General features: G+C 36.0%; 1 protein-coding gene across 1 annotated transcript; it reads right to left on the reverse strand.

Moving 5' to 3' along the window:
• Nucleotides 1-473: 473 nt before the first annotated feature.
• LOC110739088 lies at nucleotides 474-14600 on the reverse strand. Its single transcript, XM_021919544.1, has 3 exons — nucleotides 14091-14600; nucleotides 11781-13942; nucleotides 474-908 (listed from the first exon to the last, which is right to left on the reverse strand). Exons 1-3 carry the CDS (start codon nucleotides 14424-14426, stop codon nucleotides 737-739), a joined length of 2670 nt encoding a protein of 889 aa, XP_021775236.1. The 5' UTR covers nucleotides 14427-14600; the 3' UTR covers nucleotides 474-736.
• Nucleotides 14601-23882: the final 9282 nt, after the last annotated feature.

Below are 23882 nucleotides of genomic sequence, written 5' to 3' on the forward strand. Positions count from 1 at the left end.
GGGTGTCCGGATCAGACTTGGTTAGGTCAGGTCAAGTCAGATTTATTTTTAAAATTGAGTCAAGCTAAATTATTGTGTTTACACGAGTCAAAATTTGAATCAAATATTTTTCAAATTGGTTTCGGATCAGGTCAGATCAAGTGTGATTTTGACACTTTTAATTGAACATTGTTCAATTGAAAATAAATCCACCATCATGGAAAATCTTTGATTCGTAGACCGATGCAAAGGAGTCATATGAGTTTTCAAGTGGCCTCAAAGAGAACTGCTTGGTGGCACCTCTTAAAATTAACTAGATTATGCTCTTTTAGTGTGAATTGCACATAATTTATAGCTAGCAATGATGGCATATGATAGTTTAACTATTCTGTGATTGTCTAACAATCTATGGACCGGATCTATGGTTCAGTTCATTTTAACTTGTGATAGTCAAACAATATATGGCTCACGGGCCTAAACGTTTAAAAACGATCTATCAATCCAATTTTCTCGTAGCATAAGATGATACGAAGTATTAATTACCTAAAAAGTATCTGAACAAAATTCAAAACTTTCATAACCATAACCACTTCCAAGACCTGTGCAAAAATCACAATATCACTAGAGAAAATGGATAAAAGCTAGAAAATACAAGTGGACATACAATGCCAGTAAATACAAATGGTAATACAATGCACGGAGACAATAAAAAGCTCGAATCCTGCATCTAGTAGAAGAGAAGCCAACAAATGATGTTTCATCTATCAGTGTTTGGAATTGAGAGGCTGCTTTCAAGCATGAATGATAAATCGTGCATCTCAGAAATCAAAGTCTCTGCAACAGGGGACTTCAGATCCAATGCTTCCTTGAAGGTACTCTCACTCGGGTTCATTCCATTGACATCAGCCTTAACATCACCATGTTCAGTCCTACAAAGTAGAAAAATGAAATGGATTAGCTGCACACTACTTATCGATTCCAATAAATTTAATACAACTAAATTAATGCCAAGTGCCAACACTGACATTGGTTCATGATTAAAATAGACGTTGACACTCAACTAAAGTTTGAAGTATAGACCAAGACTGACCTTAATAGATAGCTAGCAGACATTAATAGTGTCAATTATCTTTACACAAATTTATCTAACGACAATAAAACTATCCCTACCTCATGAATTATTTTTACTAAGATACACTAATATACCTAGCTGTCTCCTACCCAATCTCTCTACACTACTCTATTTAACTGGTGACGATATGATTTTGTTACATCAAACGGACTTCACAAAAGCTAGGGTGGTGATATGGAATCAACTGGACCTAAACTAACGAATTTGAACAAATGATTCAAATACTAAACCAAACTAGATACGCCAGATTGGGCGAATAAGCTTATCACCTACTCTCATAAGTTTTATCACAGAACTTTGAACTTTATTAATCTCAATCACGAACTCATAAAAGAGCCCTTTATGTAAGCATATTAATCTATGTTAACTAGGTTTCCTAAATAAGATAAATCGCAATCTTTTTGGTCACATATAAAATCCTATTTTTAAGGAATAAGCAAAACCATGAAGCTTTCCTAAAATCTGCCCTATAAAAATATAACCCTAGGTCCCTTATAACTTAAGCTCACATTTATTTGATAAAAATAAACTAAATATTTTAATAATATCTTAAATATCCTTGATATCCATACCAGGTAATACGTTAAAAATAGCCATAATGAATGTATAAAAAGGCTCAAGGCGCACCAAGGCGTTTAAGAGTCCCTTGTGCCTAAGGCGCAATGAGCCTCGGTGCAAGGCGTATATAATAAACACTAGTAGAAAATTCTGAAAAAAAAAAAAAAAAATTCTTTGTGTGCCACAGTGCTCCTTAAGCTGCGTATTGGTGCGCCTCATCAAAATTGCCTCACCTAGACCACAAAAAGCGCATGACCCCTAACGCCCCTAACGCCTTGCGCCTTAGGCGTACCTTTTCAAACACTGGCCATAATATATCTTTTTTTTCTCTAGAACAGATTTAAGCGTAGAAATATGGAACAACCATCATAATAGATTAATAGGAATCATATACTCTAAAAGCAATATATAGCATTTAATTAAAAATCCCTCAATCCTATAATCATTAGTTTCTGTCTAGCCCTAGCAAAGCATTTCCTAAGAACCATTAGCAGCTTTAATTTCTCAACAATATTATCACCTTCATTTGACACAAAACAAAGAGATTCAATGAAGTAAAAATTGTTACAATAGTGACAAGTTTGGTGCCAGTACATCCATTCCCAAACGGAATCCTAGATTTATCTTACATTAGATACATTAAAAAAACAAATGGGAGTGTGTAAAACATAGTAGCAAAATGATGCATGTTAGTTCCAATTTTTCCTTGATCAGGGCCGTCTTAAACATTTTAGAGGCCCTTTTCTAGTTTTAGAAATTGGGCCCTTACTAAAATGCGATTTTAGAATTATTTCAAAATGGTCATATTGCAACAACCAAGGGTTTGTGGTGTCTAACCACATATAAGAATTAGTGTAGCAACAATATTTTATGAGCCACCAAACTAAAATGTAAATTGAAAATAGGGTAAAAAAATAAAAAAAAATAAAAAAAAAAGAAGAAAATCGGGACAAAATCACCCTGATTATACTATGATATGGCTAAATATACGAAGTATAACTTTAAAAGTGCTAAATTCCATTTTATTAACATCTACTGATTCTATGTAATTTATACCTTAAAAAAACTAACGATTAGCAAATGCATACAAATAAAAAAATGAAGAGAATCAATCAAACACAAACGCAACATTACCTAATGAATGCCACCTCCTTGCTTGAATTCCCAACAACCGAAATTTCCAAAAGCATTGGAGCCAAGATTGAAAGCAAGGTATATGAATTTTCATTTTTTTTTTTCTCAAAAAATTATCGACAGTGAATTGAAATTGGGTAGATTTATAAATATAAAAGGAATTAAAATGTTAATTATTTGGCAAGGTGATTAAATTTTGGAGAAACTGAATTTTAATCCTCCCGGAATCTTTCCACATACATATTAATAATAAATTACATTAAGAAATTAATAATAAATAAATTCTTTTACGGGAATTGCAATTGCAAACGGGGAGAGAGAATAATTAAGGATCTTGAGAAGTTAAATTATACAATAATTATTGCTGGTTTATTATGGTGATCGAGTATTCGAGTGAGAAAGGAACTAGAATAATCAACTGGGCTTCTGCATTTCAGGGCCCTAAAATCATGGAGGCCCTGTGCAAAGGTCCTTAGACGCCCCTGCCCTTGTTGCTTAAGAATTGTTACTTTCTTCGATTTGATTGTTTATACTACCCTGTTCACAAAAGTTATTTATGCCTTTTGTTTTAGTCTGTTCCTGAAAATCTTTACACTTTTACATTATTCCAGTTTTGGAAACATCTTTCTGCTCATTCTCTCATACTTTCTCAAACATTTTCTTTTACCACCCACCTTTTTACACACTTAATTTTTCCAGCTTTTTATTATAGCCACCCACCTTTTTACACTCTGTCTTAATTTTATCACCTTTTTTTTTATTACACCCATCCACCTTTTTAGTTTTTACACTCTTTCCTACTTTATCGACCTTTTTCCATACACCATACACCCACTCACTTCATCAACACTCTATCACTATTTATATTGATTTTTTTTTTTTAATTTATTTATACTGAATTATGTACAAATAATAGCAGTAAAGAACTTTTGAGAATGGAGGTAGTACTTTTCCTATTGAATTTACCTTTATTTAATTATGACAATATCAATAAATAAATAAATTTATTGTAACTGGATTTTGCCCTAATCTTATACCACCTATGCTTCCAAATGATTGCACCATTTGGAGTTTGGCCACTTTTTACATGTTTAACTTTGATCATAATCCTCTACTAATATATATAAATAAATGTTATTAGGTAAAATACTATTGGAATTTTCCCAATGTATATATCTTTAATATATCGATTATATATTATTAGAAGAGCACTAAATTTTCCCCTTTTTATCTATAAATATGTGGCTGCATAATGTAGAAAACAAGAATTGTAGGATTGTCGATTTTTTAAATTTCAATTATATTTATTTAGTGATAGGTATAGCTTATGCTTTGTTCTATATTCAATTATGTTATTGATTAGTGACAATTATGTCACTTTTAGGGGTGCTTTTAAAATAGTTTTCCGGCTTATTTTCCAATAATTTAGCTCGTTTTAATCTTTATATCTATTATTTTCTTATTTTCATTATTTATCTCTTATTAAGAGCGTTCACATAAATGTTAATAGTTTTTAATTTATTTTCGTAGTTTATTTTAAACTTCCTCCATTTCTTTTTAGTTAACACGTTTCTTTAGTCACGTTTGCCAATACACAAATTCAATCATTAATATCTTTAATTACCGTAAAAATTATGAAAAGTTGATATTTGAAAATATATATCGTGACGAATCTAACAAGATCTCACATGACTATATTTTTCATTACGTATAAAGCACAAAACACGGTCAAAGGGGAGGGTTTGAATAGTTCTAAAGTCAAAACGTGTCAACTAAAAAAAACGGAGGTAGTATTTCTTATGTTTTTAGTTTTGGTTTATATGATTCCTCGCTATTCTCTACTTTCTTATGTAATTCCTTTTAGTATTTAGTTTATTTTATGCTTTTATTTTATTTTACTTTGTTTTATTTTACATTTTATTTTAGTTTTAGTCCCAACTTCTCTCCTCGGTTATCTTGGTTTGTGCAGGTGATTGTCGAGGCACGTGATTCAATTTAAAGTCATGTTCGGAGCTTCGGTCGGAATAAACAACTGGCACGTCAAACTCCTTGCACAAACAAGGCTCCTACCTGCTGCTCATTATCCTACACCCCACTATCACCTAATCCTCCACCACAACACCAGCTCACCCACCAAAAACCAACCCACAAACCAAAACACAGCAGCGCCACCAACCCACCTTTCAAAGACAACTATACCAGCAGCCCCGCCTTCCAAAGTCACCAAAACGCACCACCTGCTCTCCCTCTCGTGAGTAACAGCCCACAAAGCTGCTTCCGCACCATATCTACACCACTGCTTCCGCCGCACACAACAATAACAGCCGCCAGCAATTCAACACCAAAAATCACATAAATTTACGCCCAAATCAGCCAAAGAATCAGTAGCCTTCGAGCGGGCACTCTATTTTTTTGGAAGGGCGCTCCAATACCAAATTAAACAATCCATTTCAAGACAAAAGGCTGAGTGGCCGCTCCGACGGGTTGCGCGGCAGCTCCAATTTTCACTGCTTAATTTGTACGGATTAATGATTTTCGACGGCCGCGAATTATTTTTATCCATATCAAAGGGTCCTGATTGCCGTGCGAATTGATTAATGTTGTTTCGTGAAATGGGGATGATGATTGGAGAAGGGGAGTAAAAAGAAGAAACAGGGGAGGGGTCTGATTTTGGGGGAGATTTTTATTTTTACTTCCTTTTTTTTTTCTCCTTTTGTTTTTCTTTTTATTTTCTTTTACTTATTTCTTTTATTTATCTTTAATAAGTTTTATTTCGTTTATGGAGGTTGTAATATAAATACCCTTTTTCGGGATTTTATTAGGACCAACTTTTAATCACCCTAGATTGGGATTAGTTAAGGCCTCTCTTTTATTTTCCCTCTCTTAGGTCAATGGGATAAGCTTAGGGTTTTTAGAGAGAGAAAGTGAGAAAAATCAAAGAAAGATGGAAGCTTAGGAAAATTGTTTGGTGACAAAATCAATTTGAAGAAACCTCCATTAATCAATAAGCATTCTTACTCTCTCTACTCTTATTTATTGCTTTTATTTACTTGCTTTCATTAGTTTAATCCTTTCTTTCAGCTTGTTAATTGTTTTGTTAATTAGTTGTTAATCTTTGTTTAGTCCTTGACTATTTGTTCACTATTCTTAGTTTGGTTGCTAATTTTGCTAGTTTCTTTGTAATTTTCATGGTCTCTTTCCGTATGGTAGGCTGGGTTTTAAGCTAAGGAAGGGGATGAAGGGGATACTGATGTTTATAATTAATTGAGTGTGTTTGGATTGTGTTATATGCTCAATTTGTGAATATGGATGATGACTTTATTGCTTAGAGTCTTTCTAACTTATTGCCCCTTTGATACTATCATGCTCTTGATTGATTGTGTGGGAGTGAGTTAATTGAAAGTATATAATTCATTCATGTTTAGGCTAGGTTGGTTGCGTGGGAATGAATTAATCTAGTTGATAATTATCTTGTTTGATTGTGCGGAGAGAATTAAATGTTTTAATTTCCCCTAATTGAGCTCATGATTATTTATGTGCAATTAATTCCTTAAATTCATCACTATGCCCGGTCCCCCATCCCTAGTTCTTTTATCTGTTTGGTAATCGATTTATAGTTGTGTGGTTTTCTTTTCTAATTTTCTTTCGACCTAGTTTATTGCCTTAATTGTCTTGAATATTTGTCCCTTAGTCCTTGTGGTTCGACTCCGAACTTGTCACTAAACTCGTTTAGGGTTAGTTTAGGAATTATGAATTTGGTTTGATTTAACTCCTACCCTTATCAGTTATGTTCTTAATCAACTCAAGATTATTTAGTTAATAATTTGTAAGACTTTCTTATTTGGTTTAATGATATGTAAGACCAAATCTTTTTACTTGTTTATGCAACAATGTTCATCGTACTTAATTTGTTATTAGACAATGAATATGAAGTTTTGATGCGTTTTTAGTGTTTTATTGAGTTTTATGTAAAGGGGGAAAAAAAGGATTAAATACATTTTACCACCCCTCAAAACACCCCTTTTTAATAAAGAAAATTGAAATAAACAATCCCAAATAATATCATTCCACTATAAACAGTCCCACCTATTATTTATCCATGGTTGGTCAAACTTTGAGATGTGTTTGATTATATTGGGCCTGGTAACATGTTTAGCATCTATGGCAGGTAAAAATATGCCCATGTCCTAGCACATGACATGAAAGTCATTTTCTTTTTTTTTTTTTTTTTTTAACTTTATCCATTGCTTTTTTCGTTCTTTTTTGTTCGTTCGTTCTTCTTCCCTTTCCTCTTCCTATTTCCCCATCCATTAACTTCTCACCCAACAGCAATCAGCATTTATAAATTATCTATTATTCTATCAATAACATCAAAATTTAGAAAAAAAAAAAAAAAAAAAAAAAAAAAAAAAAAAAAAAAAAAAAGAGAGAGGAAAAAAAAGAAGGGATAATTGTATGTTGTCGCGCCGATTTTATTTCGAGTTTAATGGTAGAATCTAACTTCTAATGTCATGGTCACTGAAAATCAAAGTCATGTTTACCAAATTTCTTCAAAGAAAATCGAAGGAAAAACTATAAATTTCCATGCTTTAAATTTTTGGAAATTCGAATAATATGAACCAAAATCTCATACGAGTATTTAAATTTCACCATAACCAAAATTTTCGATTAAAGTCACTTTTCTTTTAGTTTTTGGGTCAAATTGGGGTTGAGTACTACGGAGTACTTTGAGATTAAGTTATTTTCACCATTAATGGTTGGGGTTGAGTACTTGGGTTTGATACTCAAAGTTGGTTTCCATGGTTTTGTGAAAAGTGTGGATTTAGAGAGAGGAGAGAGACTATAAGGGACATGAGTTGCATAAATGGGAAAAGAATTTTCTTTTCTTTTTTTTTTTTTTAAATAGAAAAGATGGAGATGAAGCTAAAGTATGGCTACTAACAGGGAAGTGAATGAAGGTTAAAGGTAATTTTGGTAAGGGTAATAAATAAGAAAAAAAAAATACATTAAAAGACTCCACGTGATTATTATTACTTATTGTAGCATGTAAATAAGTTAATGGGCCCAATATTATCAAATGAATATCTGGCCAACCTCAGATAACCATAAGGTGGGACTGTTTGTAGCGGAACGACATTAGTTAGGACTATTTATTTCAATCTTTCCTTTTGATATATTTACCCTTTTAAAGCTCTATAATACCACCCCATGAATGACATAAAATTGGATTTCACCACCTCTTACCTTGATACCAGGCAGTTTTCAGCTGCGAGCCCTATGTAACGCCTATTTTGACCATTTTAAAACCTTGTCTCCTCGATTTGTTTCCTATATAATTAATTCCCTTGGTTTATATACTCATTTACTTAGAAAGACTTATTCCCTTGGTTTATATACTAATTTGGAGATTTTGGAAGTAAAATTAGTATACTATTAACCAAAGGGATTAGTTTTAAGAGAAACAAAACAAGGAGAGAAGACTATAAAATAGTCAAACTAACCGTTATACGTACAATTTTATGTCTCTTATGGGGTGGTATTTTAAAATTAAGTTTTCACGGGGTGGACAAATCAAAAAGTGGTGTTTTTAAGGGTTGATGAAATGCAATTTATCCAAAATAAGAAAATAACATAATACCCAAATAAATATTTAAAAAATTATTAGTAAAGTAACATAATTTAAGAGACTAACCTACACAAATTATTGATAGAGGATCGAATCAGAGAAACAGCATGAGCACATACACAAATTAAGTTTTTTTTTTTCTATTACTAATCAAACATCTCTAATTTAATGAGCATAGCTACATGTTTTTTATGATGTACCTCCTCCTTTTTTTGGATGGAACACTTTCATTTTCATGTTTGCCAATAAAGTAACATAGTTTAAGAGGTGGTAAAATGCAATTTATCAAAATAAAAAAAAAAAAATAAAAAAAAAAAAAAAAAAAACATTATATCGAAATTAATATTTGAAAAATTATTAATAAAGTAACATAATTTAAGAGAAAACCTACAGAATGTTAATTACTAATAAACTCCAATAACGCAGGCTTCTAATTATTGACAGAGGATCAAATCAGAAAAACAGCATGTGCACATACACAAATTAAGTTTTTTTTTTTTCTATTACTAATTAAACATCTCTAATTTAATGAGCATAGCTACATGTTTTTTATGATGTACTTCCTCCTTTTTTTTAGATGGAACTTTTTCATTTTCATGTTTTCCAATACATAACTTCAACTATTAAACCTACGACTATCTCCAATTGAACAAGTAAAAATCATAATTTAAGATGAATCTAACAAGATTCGAAATTACTACGTTTTTCCTTAATTATATATAAATCATAGAAAAAGAAACTTGGTGAGTGCATAACATTTATTTCAATGTGTTCCATCTTAAAAGAATTTATAAAATGTTTATTTAAACATTTCAAATTAACAAGGCAGAAAAAGTGCAGCATGCTTTAAACTCATAACCACACAACTGAGATATTTACTGGTCAGTTTCACCACCCTCACCAGTCAAGGCAACTTTGATTCAACGTAAAAAACTTATCGTTTAAGTTATACATTCTCTATTCCAAAATTAAGATAAAGATTAAAAATAAACAAAATAAAAAAAATAATAAAAAAAAAGCAAGCTTTGCTAGGGGCTTGATCCTACACCAGCAATGCACTAAAGCAAGGCCTTGCATTAATATTGCTAAAAATTGTTTACTTTAGTTTTTGTTCTTTTATTTCCCCATACTTACAGGTTTTATTAAGGTTTTGCCTTCTTGGTAATGGTGTATGTGCTTCTCTTGATGCAATTGACCTGGTTGTCTTTGTCCTACTTTGAGTAGAATCTGTTTTTACAGTTGGCTTACATGTTACTACCATCCTATGTGGATAAGTTTTTTCATCTTTTAGACATATTAGTTTTACTTTTTTAAAACAAGTTTATTTAAGTAGCTAGAGTCCTAGTATAATTAGACTTCTACCTAGAATTGATTATAATTTCTAGATTTATTTTGGGCATGAATTTTATTCTTTTTTCTGGTCTGTTATGCTTTCCTAGGTTTATTTAAACTATTATAGTCGTGATTTGTAATATCTATAAAAGGCTATTTCTTCGTTTTTGTGTGTGCTTATTTTGGCTATAGGAGCTTTAAAATCTAGAATATATTATTCAAGATTTAATTATTCTTGCTTTTATAGAATAAAAGTAGACTAAAATCCTTAGTTTAGGTGCGAGTTAAACCTAATTTAGAGAGTAATATTGAAGTTAATTTGTAAATACCCAAAGCCCTTCCTAAATCGCGAGTAAAGATGAGTAAAGCCCAAAATCAGATTTAAAACCCTCAGTTTTCTTTTGTGCGAGTGAACCTTGAACAGTCCCTATGTGTTGTAATCAGTGCTCGATCATCATCACCGCCAAACAGTCAACCACCTTAGCACTTTATATCCTTCGATCCCCTCCACATCCCCCCCATCCTCCCTCTTCCCCCAAAACCCCAAAAGAAATATATAAAAGATAAAAAAATAAAAAGCTTTTTTTCTTACTCTCCATATGGCCATAGAGCAGAGTTGTACGGTGAATGGTCTTTGCTGTTAGTATTCCACATGATGCACTATCATGTGAAATTGCTTTGATATAGGTCTTGATAGTCCAGAACTTCGGTAATAAACATCCAATTAAAAGTCACAGAAGAATTTGCAAGATAATCTCCCAATTCCCCTTTCTAGTTCTAATCCTGTATGTCTAAAAGGTGACAGATTTTGTTTTCTAAAGTATGACACTCACACTAACTGAAGTCAAAAGCCTCATACTAAAGGATGGGAGACAAAAGTGAAAGAAAAGGAATCTGCCTGGAGCAAATTTCTTAGGATGACTATTGAACTCCCTATATTCAAATTTCATAGTGTACAGAATGCAAGAGATTCTGCTAACTGAACTGCACACCTTTGATCATTCCACCCAAGGATACACCTCAAATCAGTAATCACATGGAACCAAGAAGAATTAGTCACAGACACTTTCCCATTCGATTTTTTTTTTTTTTTTTTTTTTGGTGGGCACCATAAACTAATATGCAATTATTTCCCTAATCCAAAGAAATGTCCTTGCTCCAATAGAATATATTTCCTTGGAGCCACCCAAGGAAATCCATTAAGTGAAGATATTCCTGTCCACCTACAGAAGAGAGATCCTCCTTAAAGCTCCCAACCACCTTAGACCTCCTTCATGTCAACTGTCGCGTTACCACAACAATTGTACTACAAGCCCAATGAATCTTTTCATATTTAGTTCCATAGAATAATGGTACAAGAAGAAATGAGGTCACATGTTGAGACCTTCAACAACATCAAATTGTTTCCTATTTCACTTTTCAAGAGCAGTACGCTAATCATGTCTAGTTGGCTTCAATAATCAGCCGTAAGGTAACTTCCCCAAACATTATAAAATGGTGAATTAGAAGAAACCCTAACTTCTGCGGAACTACAATTCAAACATTTGTATGGATTTTTCTAAGATTTCCGATTACATTAAACAAAGCAACAAATATAAGCAAGTGCATCATTACAGTCACCAAACAGATTGTGAGTCACAGAAAGGCCATTCAAAAATTAGCTACACATCAAATTAGGTCATAATTCATAAGTGGAAACACGCTCAACATGGTAGGCTTACTATATGTAAGGAGGACAAATTCTGCCAAAAAATAATTTAGTGGGGTGGGGGAAGGAATGATGGTTTCACAAATGCACAAATTGAAGCTAAATCAGATACCTATCTTTATAAAATAAAAATAAATAAAAGAAATATAAAAAATAAAAAATAAAAAATAAAAAAAAAAAAAGAAGTGTAAATAAATTAATGCATGGTCAATCTCATCATTATAAGATAGGAAGAAGACATTTGGCTATAGCAAACAAGAAACCGACATAGACTGACGTGGAAAAGAAGAATTAGATCACAGCACACATACCTATCCAAATCAGGACCCTCGCTTGGTGAAGATGCAACTGGGGCAGAACCATTTTGATGACTGAACAGTCCAGCATTTAGGTCCAATGGCATCGAGTTATTAGGACCTACATAGTTTGAATTTGTATCCAAGGAAAGCAAGTTTGATTCTGGTGTTTTAAAGGTTGCGACCGCAGTGTCTTTACCAACTTGTGTACTGGGGGAGCTAACTATAACATTCCATGTATCAAATGGATCCCCATGCTCAACAGCTTCCTTGTCATCAGGTGCATTAGCTGAGCTAGGAAGATTTCCTTGCAAATTACTTAAGCTTGTAAAATCAGTCCATGCACCAAATGAATCTTCATCTTCACAAATGGATTCACCATCATGTATTGTAAATTTATCACAATGATGTCGATTGTCAGGTTGAATAGTGTACTGTTTACCACTGTCACTAAATCTAGAAAACAAATCACCATCTTCACTGCTCAATTTATTTCCAGATGACCCTGCTCCAGCAACTTGTAGCTGCTGCTCTAAAACAGATGTTGCGCCCCCAAAATCACCCCATGAACTTAATGTGCTATTGTCATCAACCATTTTTAGACTGTTAGAAGCTTTCTGGAAATCAGTCTGATCTGAACTGCTCTTGGTATCAATTGGTCCCAAAGAACTATTTCCAGTTGGAATTCCCGAGCTTCGGAAATCACTCCATGAACCAAATAGATTATCATCCGTGAAAACTGCTTGATTTTCTGTAGTTCTTGTATTGCTACTTTGAGGCTGATTTGCATGACTAGATATCATACCAGAAAAGTCATTCCATACCCCAGATGAAATATTATCATTAGTAGCTGGCTTACTGTCAGGAAAACCACCAGATCCTGCTAAATAACCCCATGCATCAAGCGATTTATCATTCAACAAGGTCAATGAATCATTTTGATGACCGTTTCCCTTCGCATCTACCACTTTGAAACTGACAGCTTGCTCCTCTTTGTTCTCAACACCAAGTCCAGCAAAATCACTCCACGAGTCAAATGAATTACCAACTTCACTAGCAGTCCCACTTGTAGGTAACTTGCTTTCTCCGCCTTGCAACTGACCAAGTTCATTATTTATACCCAAGTGTATATCATTACTCCATAAACCAGTTGAATGACCTTGATCAGATATCTTATTCTGGTTCCTGTCTACATTGACACCTTGATATTCTGAGTGGGTACCATCCAAAAGAGCAAGATCACCTGTACCAACATACTGCTTTGTTTTATTATTATTGATCTGAAGATGAGTCTGTCCTCCAGTACTTGGTGTTGCTTTATCAGGCTCTGTAAGAGAATTATTAGGATGTTTGATGTCTTTAAAAATAGTGAAATCAGTAAAATCATTAAATGGATCAAATGTAACCATTCCACCACTACTACCAATACCAGGCACAGTTGTACTAACATTATCACTCGTAGACATCCTAAAATCCCCCCAGTCATCAAAAGATTCATCACCATCTCCCTCGTCAATATTAGGAGAATCGTTTTTGACATTAGGTCGTTGATCTGCTGGCAACCAATCGAAAGAAGCATCGACTGACTCAATGGCCTTTCCACCACCTTCAACCAAGAAATTTCCTTCGGATACATTAGGGTTGAAAGGGGGCCCAGACTCAGAATTACTCCAAAGATTTTTGCCAGAAGTAGTCAAATTACTTCCTGAAAAAGCATCAGCAATTGAGCTACTAGCTGATTTCTCATGTCCAGATTCTGGGAAGGCAGATTGAAACTCAGCCCCCCAATCAGAAAAGGACTCACCGTTCTCACCCTCATCGGACCTTGAAACAGCCTCAGTAGACTGCGTGTTTTCAAACAAACTAAGACTCCTATCTCCTGAAATTCCACAATTTTCATTTCCTATTTTTTGACTCGTTACCATTTGTTCACTTCCAACACTAAATCCATGATCAATACAATCTTGAGCTAAAATTTGTTCAATATCTACACCAACCAAGCTCAAAAATCTTTTCCCAGGAAGCCGCTCTTCATTACGCACACCTAATTCCCTCGAATCATCCAGCCCCTTTAGCTGGAGATCAAGATAATCCGATAACCAGATTTCCTCCTCTTTGAAAGAACTCCGACCTCTATTACCAGATTCATGATCACCAAGTAGTACCCCTACTTTTTCCTGCAACCCCATTTTTCAGTCATATAACTACATATTCACAATGCAATTTCCACACAATAAAATTCCAATTAACATCATACAAAAAAAAAAACAAAATAACATTAAGAAAAACACAACCATAAAATCTAGAAAAATATAGTTTACTTACAAATCCATCCAAATCAAGCGACTTCAGAAACCACTGAAATGCGACAGTATTATTGAAACAAATTGGGTGACGAAGAATATCTTGCAATTGGGTATTGCCACAATAAATGCAAATGATTGATTCAGAACCTCGCAGTAGCTCACCGCTGCAATTCTTACATCGCAAAGCATCAACAGAGGGATTCGATCCCACAATAGCTTCTTCGAGAATCGAAGATGGTTGCGGAGATTCAATTGAATGATCGTTGAAATCGAAAGACTCAAAACCAGCTTCTTTCTTCAGCAAGATCTGAACTTGTTCAATTAGATTGGGGGATACAAAATAGTTGTTCTCCATTAGAGAGTTGAATTGAGAAGGATTGATAGTAATTCAAGGTTTATACACAGATGTTAGGGCTTGAATTTCTTCGAATTGATTGAATTTTGTTGTGAGATTTACTCTAGGTTTGAAATTTGGGAATATACTTGCCACTCATAGGTGTGAGAAAAGCGGTTGATCACTTAATCAGACAGGTAAAGATGACAAATTTATATGGGGGATACTAAGGGTAACATAGTCTTTTCCAGTTGGTTTAAATGGGTATGATTGTAATATCGTGGATACATGGTAGCGTGGACGGTTTATTGGACGGTGACGACGTTAACCCCTTTACTTGATGACGTTAATCCCTTTACTTGACGACATTGGCCATTAGCAATTGGACGGACGTTACTCAAATTATGTCCCTAAGTAATTGTCATTCGCATCAGCTCCAATTTATTATCAAAATATCAGCGCTTTTGTTGAAGTTGTTGCGTCATTTCTGAATTCAAATCGTGTTGTATTCTACTCATCTGCCCCTATTTTGATACGGTTAAAGTAAGGTAAATGATTTGTCCATTGACTATACTGTTTATTCAAGATTTCTGTAATCCATTTGCATTAAATTTTAACATAGTACTTGTCCCAGGACAGCTGATGAGCGGAAGAATGTGTTTGGATTAAAGGAAATAGGGGAAGGAAAATGGAGGGAGGGAGTATCTTTCATTTGGATACCAAATTAGGGATTAAGAGAATTGGAGGGGAGAGAAATGGAGGGATTAAATCCTAAGAAAATGATCTCTCCAATAATTGAGAGATTTGGGAGGAAAACTCTCCATTCTTCCTTCCCCTTCCTTTCCCTTCCCTCCCCTTCACCTCCTTGCCCTTCTTTTCCTTCCATTAACATTACCCAAACACACTGTAAGAGAATGAGTGAGATCCTATATGCTTCTTTAACCATCATGTATGTTATGATTTGTACTAGACCTAATGTGTCGCATGCGTGATGCGTTGAGCGTAATGAGTAGATACCAGTCGAACCAAGGTGAGGCGCATTAGACTCCGGGCAAGAACATCTTTAAGTACTTGAAAAGGAACAAGGATAAATTCCTAGTCTATAGTGGAAGTGATGATTTGGTTATTACATGCTACACTGATGCAAGGATCGAGATCGAGAAAGACGATTATAGATAGCAGTTTAGTTTCATATTTTGTCTGAATGGAGGAGTAATGAGTTGAAAAATGCAAAATAAAGCATGATTGCAGATTCTATAACTAAAGCCGAGTACTTGGCTAGTTGGCTGCTTTGGAAGTAACTAAGGAGGCTGTTTGGATTTGGAAGTTCGTTGAGGAATTTGGCGTAGTCCCTTCCATAAAAAGACCAATAGACCTATATTGTGATAATAATGGTGCTATTGCTCAGGCTAAAGAGCCAAAGAGCCACCAGAATGTCAAACACATTATGCGGCGATTCCACCTATTAAAAGAGTGGGTTGATAGAAGAGTAGTCGAGATTTGCAAAGTTGGAGCACATGAGAACGTAGCTGATCTATTAACTAAACCTTTGCCACAAGTGAAACACAAGAGTCACGTTAAGGCAATGGGAATCAAACATATTGGAGAATGCTTTTGATTTCCCTATATATATGTATGTTTTAAATAAGTATATGATACGTTATTGTACAACATTTAAGTTAACCATTTATGTGCATGGAATAATTTTGTTTTTCAAATTATCATTTCATATTTATTTGATTGTGGTTTAGAATTAAATAATGAGTTCATTCTATTGACGATATGCAAAATAGGTTATCAAGACAATGTCTTGGATAAAGAAAAACCTATTAAATGAATGTTGAATAGTAAATAAAAAAAATATCCCTAATCCAAGTTATTCTAAAGGATGGATGATTAGTGAACAAAGAAAATTAGTGTGTAGAATGATTTACAGCGCTGCTTCTAAGGCTAGAAGGACATAAATGTCGTAAAATACTTGCACATGTATATGTTTATAATTATAATTGATTGATCTTTAAGAGAGGGACATATATGTTTATAATTATAAATGTCGTAAGTATTTATCTCTGTAAACATATTGTGTAATATTCTGGAAATTTCCTTCCTTTAAAATACTCCTTCTACTCTAAATAAAACCCTTTTTAGGAAATAACCAAAATATTACCGCCACCATGATAACGGCTAAGGCTAGTTTTCAAAGTCTCACAGCGGAAGTCTAAAACAAAAACCAACTTTTAAAAAAAATAAAACTTGAGTTTACAATCTCAAAACAAAAGTAGAATTAAACATTCACAAGTTGGAACCAATTCATGGCCCTTCTGAAAACCAATTAAAAACAAACATAATATTGTTAGTCCATAAACAATAACCAATAATTCAAATGTATTAAAACTAAGAAACATAACAAGTAACTCTCTACTCTCTATCCCATCATGTTCTTCATGCTTCAAGTACCTGTTACTTCCTCTTTATTTCAACTCTCTACTCACCATATAAATGGGTCATAGTAGGGCCAACCCAAAGGAAAGCCAAACACAAACAATCAGCAAAGCTGAGTACATATGCACCACACTAACATGAATGTCCTAGCATCAAAATAAAAATAATAATTAACACATGCTCGCCACACAATCACAAATCAACTTACCTTTGACTCACAACTATCAATGTTGATTATTAATAATAATTTTGGATTACACATCGAATGGGTTTCCTTCCTTGAAAATAGCCCATTTAAATATCGAGCTTCCAATCAGGGAGCTACCCCAATTGGCACCTACTATGTCACCCTTGGTGACGGAATTCCAGCGCATAATAATAAAAGAAAGTACAGCGTCTTGTACCCCTGTAGAAGCTATGGTTAAATATAAAACCCCATAACTCCCCCCATATGTTCATACTCAAGGTATATACGTTCCAAGAGTTTTGGTGTGTATCCTCTTACACTTTACGTGATTTACCAATTTAACTTGTGATGACTCAAACCAATCAATCAAGAACAAACGTAACAACATTCAACACAAATTTCCAATTCATTCTTGAATTAATTAGTGAGCACATACTATTTATTTAAATTATGGTTCCTTGCCTAGTTTTGTGCACAAAATTGCACGATTACTACCTTGGTTCATAAAATGCACTACTTGTAGGGTTTCGTAAAAACCCACTCTACGCGGAAGGAAACCCACCAAGACCCACCCCGATAACTAAAGCAATTAAAGCATGCAAAACTTAATTAATACATAATTAAGAGAAAAGGGAGAAAGAATTATACCCTAGACGCGTGCTTCGCTCATCAAAAGAGCTCTTACTTGAACCCCGCAATCGCAAGGTCTCCGACGGCTCGTACCCACGAACCCCGACCCGAGCGATCCAAGTCCCGAAGGTTAGTCGGGACCCGATCAAATAAAAAGGGAGTTTTACGAATTTAAGGCTTTCTCGACTATTGGAGATACCTTTTGAGTTCTACTCAAGTTGTGTATTCTCAAAATCCCAACCAAGGGGTATTTATAGAGAATGGGGACTTGAATCCCATTTCATGATCAATGTGGGATCATGTGCAATTGCACTAATTTATTTAATTCCAAAATAAATTATAAAGCAAATGCAATCACAAAGCAACAAATGTCAATAGGAGAGAATGGGTTAGGTGAGGACCATATCCCATGGGGGGACCATTGCCTTGCTCCTCAAGGGAAGCCTTGAGGCTTTGGTCCCCACCTCTCCTAAACCGCCACTCACAAGGACTGCTGGGCTGGCAGCCAGCTAGCATGCCAGCACACGCCAGCCAGCACAACTAGCATGCACTGCACGCACCAGCCAGCACAGCCAGCACATGCGTGCTGCTAGCAAGCCACGCATGCTGCTGGGTGCTGGGCTATGCCTCGCAAGCTGCTGGCCCTGGCACTCGCATATGCGCACAACACATATACTTGATGGCTGGTGTGTGGCGATAAGCATAGGCATACACACACGCACACACGCCAGCGCCTGGCAATGCGATGGTGCTGTGCTGTGCTGTGCGAAGGCACACACGTACGCACACACGCTAGTTGGTAGGCGTGTCGCGAACCTAACAAAAATAACCTAACTAACCACTACTATGTAGACAGGCAAGTAAGGGTCGAATCCCAAGAGACTATGGTTCACCATAACTATTTAGACTCAAGTAATTACTAAGCAGAATTCAACAATGATCGATTAACTAAAGAACTAATGTATGGAAAATTCGAAAATAAACTAAAGAATATGAAGAAATCAAATACTTAAAACATCCAAGATCAAGTATCACCACAATTACGAATGATGCAATTATATTTCTACCCCTAACATACAATTCCAATTGAATGGGGAAAAGTAAACCCTAATCAATACCAAGGACCTCTCTCGAGTACCAATGGCTTCTCTGACATAGAATCAAGCCTATTCTCATGGTATCATGCATATTAGAGACATTAAACACATTACTTCACTTCCCAATCATCAACCCAACTATTCTCATGTTGAAAATCAAACCCTAAATTGATCTACTCAAATCCGTTTAAACCCAACTCTCGTTGTGATAGAAACAATGGAATAATCACAATACTAAGATTACGTCTAACCTAGTATTGGCATAATCACAATCAAATTAGCATAGCAATTGTAAAAGTCATTAGAGAATTTAAAGTTTTAATTCATGCATCAATCATAATTGGGCTACCCTAGATCTTGGAATAGAAAATCTACTCACACATATTGAAAGAAATAATAACAATCATAAATATGGAAAACATAATTGAAAAGGAATTATAATTGAAAGAGAATAAAGTAGAAGTGAATACCAAGGATTCTTCAATTGAAAGGAATTAAATTGTTGAAGAACAATGCTCAAATCTTGTGCAAGGAATTAAAATTGCTTCAAAATGATAAACTAGAATTCTAGAGAGAGAAAGAGGAATAATGGAAAACTGAAAAACTTCCTCTAATGAAAGTTACAAAGGGTATTTATACCCCTTAAGACCTAAAAATGATAAAAAATTAAATCGGAGCTGCGCCATAACTGTGCCCGGTCTGCCCGGGCTGTTCCTGCCCGATCGGGCACTTAGGATTAAAGTTGCGCAAATTGCTTCCGCTAGAGTTCTTCTTCGCCCGGTCCAACCGGACAGGTTGAGCCCGATCGGGCGCGAGATCAAAATCATCCTGCTGCCTTCTCTTGAACTTCGTAGCAATGTTAAGCTTCTTCTACCATGCGCCCGGTCTGACCGGGCATGGGTTGCCCGATCGGGCGCGTGGCACAGATTGCCAAATTCAGATGATTGCTTTGACTGCCATTAGCCAAACTTCCTCTATTGCGCCCGATCTGACCGGGCATGCCTAGCCCGACCGGGCACAGCTATAAATGTTGCTTTTCTTCCTCTTTTCTCCTTAGTCTTGGTTCATTGTTTAGCTTGCGTATACGTCCTCGTCCACTAACATCTCTAAATTGCTCTAAACATGTCCGAATTGTCCGGAAAACTCCAAATTCCTGTAAAACTTATAAAAATACACCGAACACACTAGAGAAGAGATTGTTAGCGGAAATGGCTCAAAAGAGCCTAAAACCATGCAGAGACGTAATGATAAGTTGGGAAAATATATGTATAAAACGTGTATATCAAATTCCCCCAAGCTAAAATCTTGCTTGTCCTCAAGCAAGACAATCAACATCAATCAATAACAATCGACAACCAAACAACATGCTTCACCCCATAATGCAAAATCAAACAAGGATTCAGAATCAAAATCAAACGAGCATGCTTCCTATTCAACCAATCAAATCACTCAAACCGTCGATCCACCTAATTAATCGTCAAATGAGACCTACCATTTATAATTCAAGAATCGAAGACTAGAGTATCTCACATCGGTGGTCACTCAACACACTTTTTATGTGGCGAGCTAAGAATGAGCTCGATCTCTCACCATCCCCACCAACAATGCAATCCCCCCATCTCACAACACTCGCGTGTTTAGAGGGTTATAATAACGCTCAACCTAGTAAATGTCGACTCGAAATGCAACATATACTCCAGCATTTTGACAAAAGACTCAATTCACATGAACGCAATGCTATGCACGAAGATGGGAAGGACTTTGTGAAGCTTGTAACGTAGGCCGGGAATAAGAATGGGTAGGAAAATAATTTGGGGAATGAGAGCTATAATAGTCTAACTGGGGGGAACTATCAAATGCGACGAGTCACACCTCGATTCATCAACTTCAATCAATGAAACACAAACCCAATTACAATGAAAACACAACCATCATCTCATCCACCTACATTCTCAACTCTTCAACCTTCTTTTACTTGTTCGCTTCATTTCTTCATTTCTTTATTTTATATTTATTTATTTATTTATTTTTTTTTTAATCCAACAAAATTTTCATTTGAAACTTTTTCCAAATATTTTTTCTCAAGTAATTCAATCAAACCTCCTTTTCTCACTTTTTCTCTTCTTCTTCCTTTCCGTTTCAATATTTTCGCATCAATTGCAACTTGAAACAGAATCACGCAAAAATACCGCATAAAACAGCTCCCCTAAGCTAGACTTGGGAAAAGTAATCAAATTGGGGCCAAGGGGTAATTTTTGTGGAGTTTATGAAGAATATAGTCAAGCTACAACATGGGTAGGAAAGAAGGGAACTGATGTTCTAATTTTGTCTGGAGGCTACCTAATGAACATGGCCTTCGTCATTTCAACGTGCATGTGCAATGCATTACGACACACTACTAAGAGTCTAAAGTCAAAACTAAGATCAATGCTACACCAGGAACTAAACACACACAAGAATGAATATATAAGGCTCAAGCCTCACGGTTAACACAGTCAAGCTCCTGAATCATACATAGTTAAATAACCTTGACTCCTACTAGGGATCAACAAATTCGAGGTCAAATCATGATCTTTCGGACTACAATGCAAGTTGTCAATAAACATTAAATCAAAACCTTTTTATTATTTAGGATAGGGGCACAGGGAAGCAGTTCAATGGCTATTAATTATCATGATTCTCTTCGTATATATATATTTTGTTTTTTTAGAGCAATTAAACTAACCTATTAAAGCAAAAAAAAAAAAAAAAAAAAGCAATAATTTGCACTATGTACCAGGGCTACTATGTACAAACTTCCCCCAAGCTGCACTTGGCAATGTCCTCATTGCAGCAAGTGGGAAGTAGGAGATGTCGGAGTCCTCACTCGAACTCGATCTCAGTCCCATCACCATCATCATCATCTCCATCGTCATCACCATCATCTCCACCACGAGGGATGGGTAGCATCCCTCGAGATATGACCCTGCCTGCAGAAAAAATCATATACAGGAAGCATAGACTGACGTATGTCAATCTCTAAAGTCTGGACTCGGCCGGCTAAGGACTGCTGCTCTAGCCTAATTTGCTCCTGGCGTAGCCTAAGGTCCTGTATTCCGGCTATGATAGCCTCATGACCGGTAGGGGGAGGTGATGCATCAGTGGAGGTAGAAGGCTGGCTGGCACGCTCTCTTCTATGGTATGTCCTAGTGGGTGCAGCGAGAGGAGGGCCATCGCCAGGGGTGTGGAGTAGGTAGGAGGGCTGGAAAGGCTGAATCCTGGTAAGCTCAGGGGCAGGCAAGGATATGGAGCGCCTAGTACTCCTATCTAAAAGCCACCTATAGCTACCGTATTCCACCGACAACCAGCCGGTGGTGGTGAGGTATTGCTGGTCTAGGGTGATGGGTCCTGGTACTGGGCGGTTTTGGGCTTCTATAAAGCCCTCCTTAACCGCAAGATGGGTGACTAGGCCTCCTAAAACAATCGGAATGTTAGTCCGATCGCCATTGGGTTTGAGGGCGGTGAAAGTTGCCCCCTGTTTCCTGAGGTGAAGGGCAAAGAGGTGGGCAATGTTCATCTTAAATCCCTGTCCCTCATCCCCTAGCCTAAGGTAGCTACCTAGAATAGCCACCTCATCTGCTCTAACGTTGTTCGGCTCTATCCTACCGAAAATGGTCCATCCTGAAGACCTAGTCCAAAACCTAAGAACTGGTTGGTGTATTTTGTTGGCTCGGGCATGTTGCATTGAGTCAATGTTTTCCCCTGTCATAACCAACCATAATTCCCCTGATGTGAAACTGTCGGGTTGTATAGTTAAACCTATAGAAGGGAGTCCGAACTTTCTACCGAAACCGTCTAGAGTGAGACGGTGCGACCTGTTCAACAATCTGTACACTACATGCGTCACTAGGCCATCCCTACCTTTCACTACATCAAATGAGCTAAGAAATTCTAAAGTAATGTCTTCAAATGCGTAGTGAATCATATTAAATAACTGAGTCATGCCAAGTTTAGCAAATAATGTACGACATTCATTGTCAATACCTAACCTAGAGAGCAAGGCTCGGTCTATAAACTGAGTAGGAATTACCTTACGGTGTCGAAGTTTAAGTAACCTCGTTTTCTGGTTTGGGAACTCGGCGACGAAGTGGATGTTAGGATATTCCGGAATGCTCTCCAAATCTAGTTGCGGTTGTGCTTGAGCCGCCCTACTCCGTTTTCTTGTAAAGAGGGATGCCATGGATGATGAACTTGGAGCTTTCTCTCTCTAGAGTTTCTGAGAAGGTGGAATTTTGAGTGGAAAAGGTTGTTGTGGATGTTAGGAATGGATGAGGAAGATGAAGGATGAAGGAATTTTGTGTTTTGAGTGGGGATTTATGGTGGTTTTTGTAGAAGTGAGGAGTTAAGGTGTTGGGAATTTGGGGGTTTTTAGAGAGAGAGAGAGTGGAAGAGGGTTGAAGATGAAAGAAGGAATGAGAAAAGAAAGGGGAAAATTGGATTTTTGATGGCTGGATTTCGCAGAAAAGAAAAGGAAATTAGCCAAGTCAGCAAACCAAGGTGATTCAGTCTTTAATAAAACTAATAAGTGCTCTGTAGGAAAAGAATCATCAAAAGGAACTTCATCTCCATTCTCAGGGTCAAGGAGAAGACGGGAAAGATGGTCTGCAACAACATTCTCCGTTCCCTTGGTATCCTTGATTTCGATGTCATAATCCTGTAGTTGAAGAATCCATCGAATCAACCTAGGCTTGGCATGGGTTTTGGTCATCAAGTACCTCAATGCTGCATGATCTGTATGAATGATGACCTTAAAACCTACCAAATAAGAGTGAAACTTGTCAATTGCATATATTACTGCTAGCATTTCTTTTTCTGTCGTGGCATAATTCATTTGAGCAGAACTCAAAGTTTTGCTAGCATAGTTTATAGCATGAAGCTTCTTCTCCTTCCTTTGCCCCAACACGACTCCTATCGCATAATCACTAGCATCGCACATGATTTCGAACGGCATACTCCAATCTGGGGGTTGCATGACAGGAGCAGATATCAAGGCTTCCTTTAACCTGTTAAAAGCTTTAAGACAAGCATTAGAAAAAACAAAAGGTACATCCTTGGCCAAGAGCTCAATTAGAGGTCGAGCAA

The sequence above is a fragment of the Chenopodium quinoa genome, unplaced genomic scaffold, assembly GCF_001683475.1.
Source record: "Chenopodium quinoa cultivar QQ74 unplaced genomic scaffold, ASM168347v1, whole genome shotgun sequence".
Taxonomy (NCBI): Eukaryota; Viridiplantae; Streptophyta; class Magnoliopsida; order Caryophyllales; family Amaranthaceae; genus Chenopodium; species Chenopodium quinoa.

What these genes read in the sequence shown, in the direction of transcription:
- LOC110739088 (XM_021919544.1), bottom strand. Translation starts at nt 14,426, where the DNA reads ATGGAGAACAACTATTTTGTATCCCCCAATCTAATTGAACAAGTTCAG. An exon ending in CGCTTGATTTGGATGGATTT is followed by an intron (nt 13,943 to 14,090) that starts GTAAGTAAACTA and finishes ATGGGGTTGCAG; the next exon opens with GAAAAAGTAGGGGTACTACT. An exon ending in GAGGGTCCTGATTTGGATAG is followed by an intron (nt 909 to 11,780) that starts GTATGTGTGCTG and finishes TCTACTTTGTAG; the next exon opens with GACTGAACATGGTGATGTTA.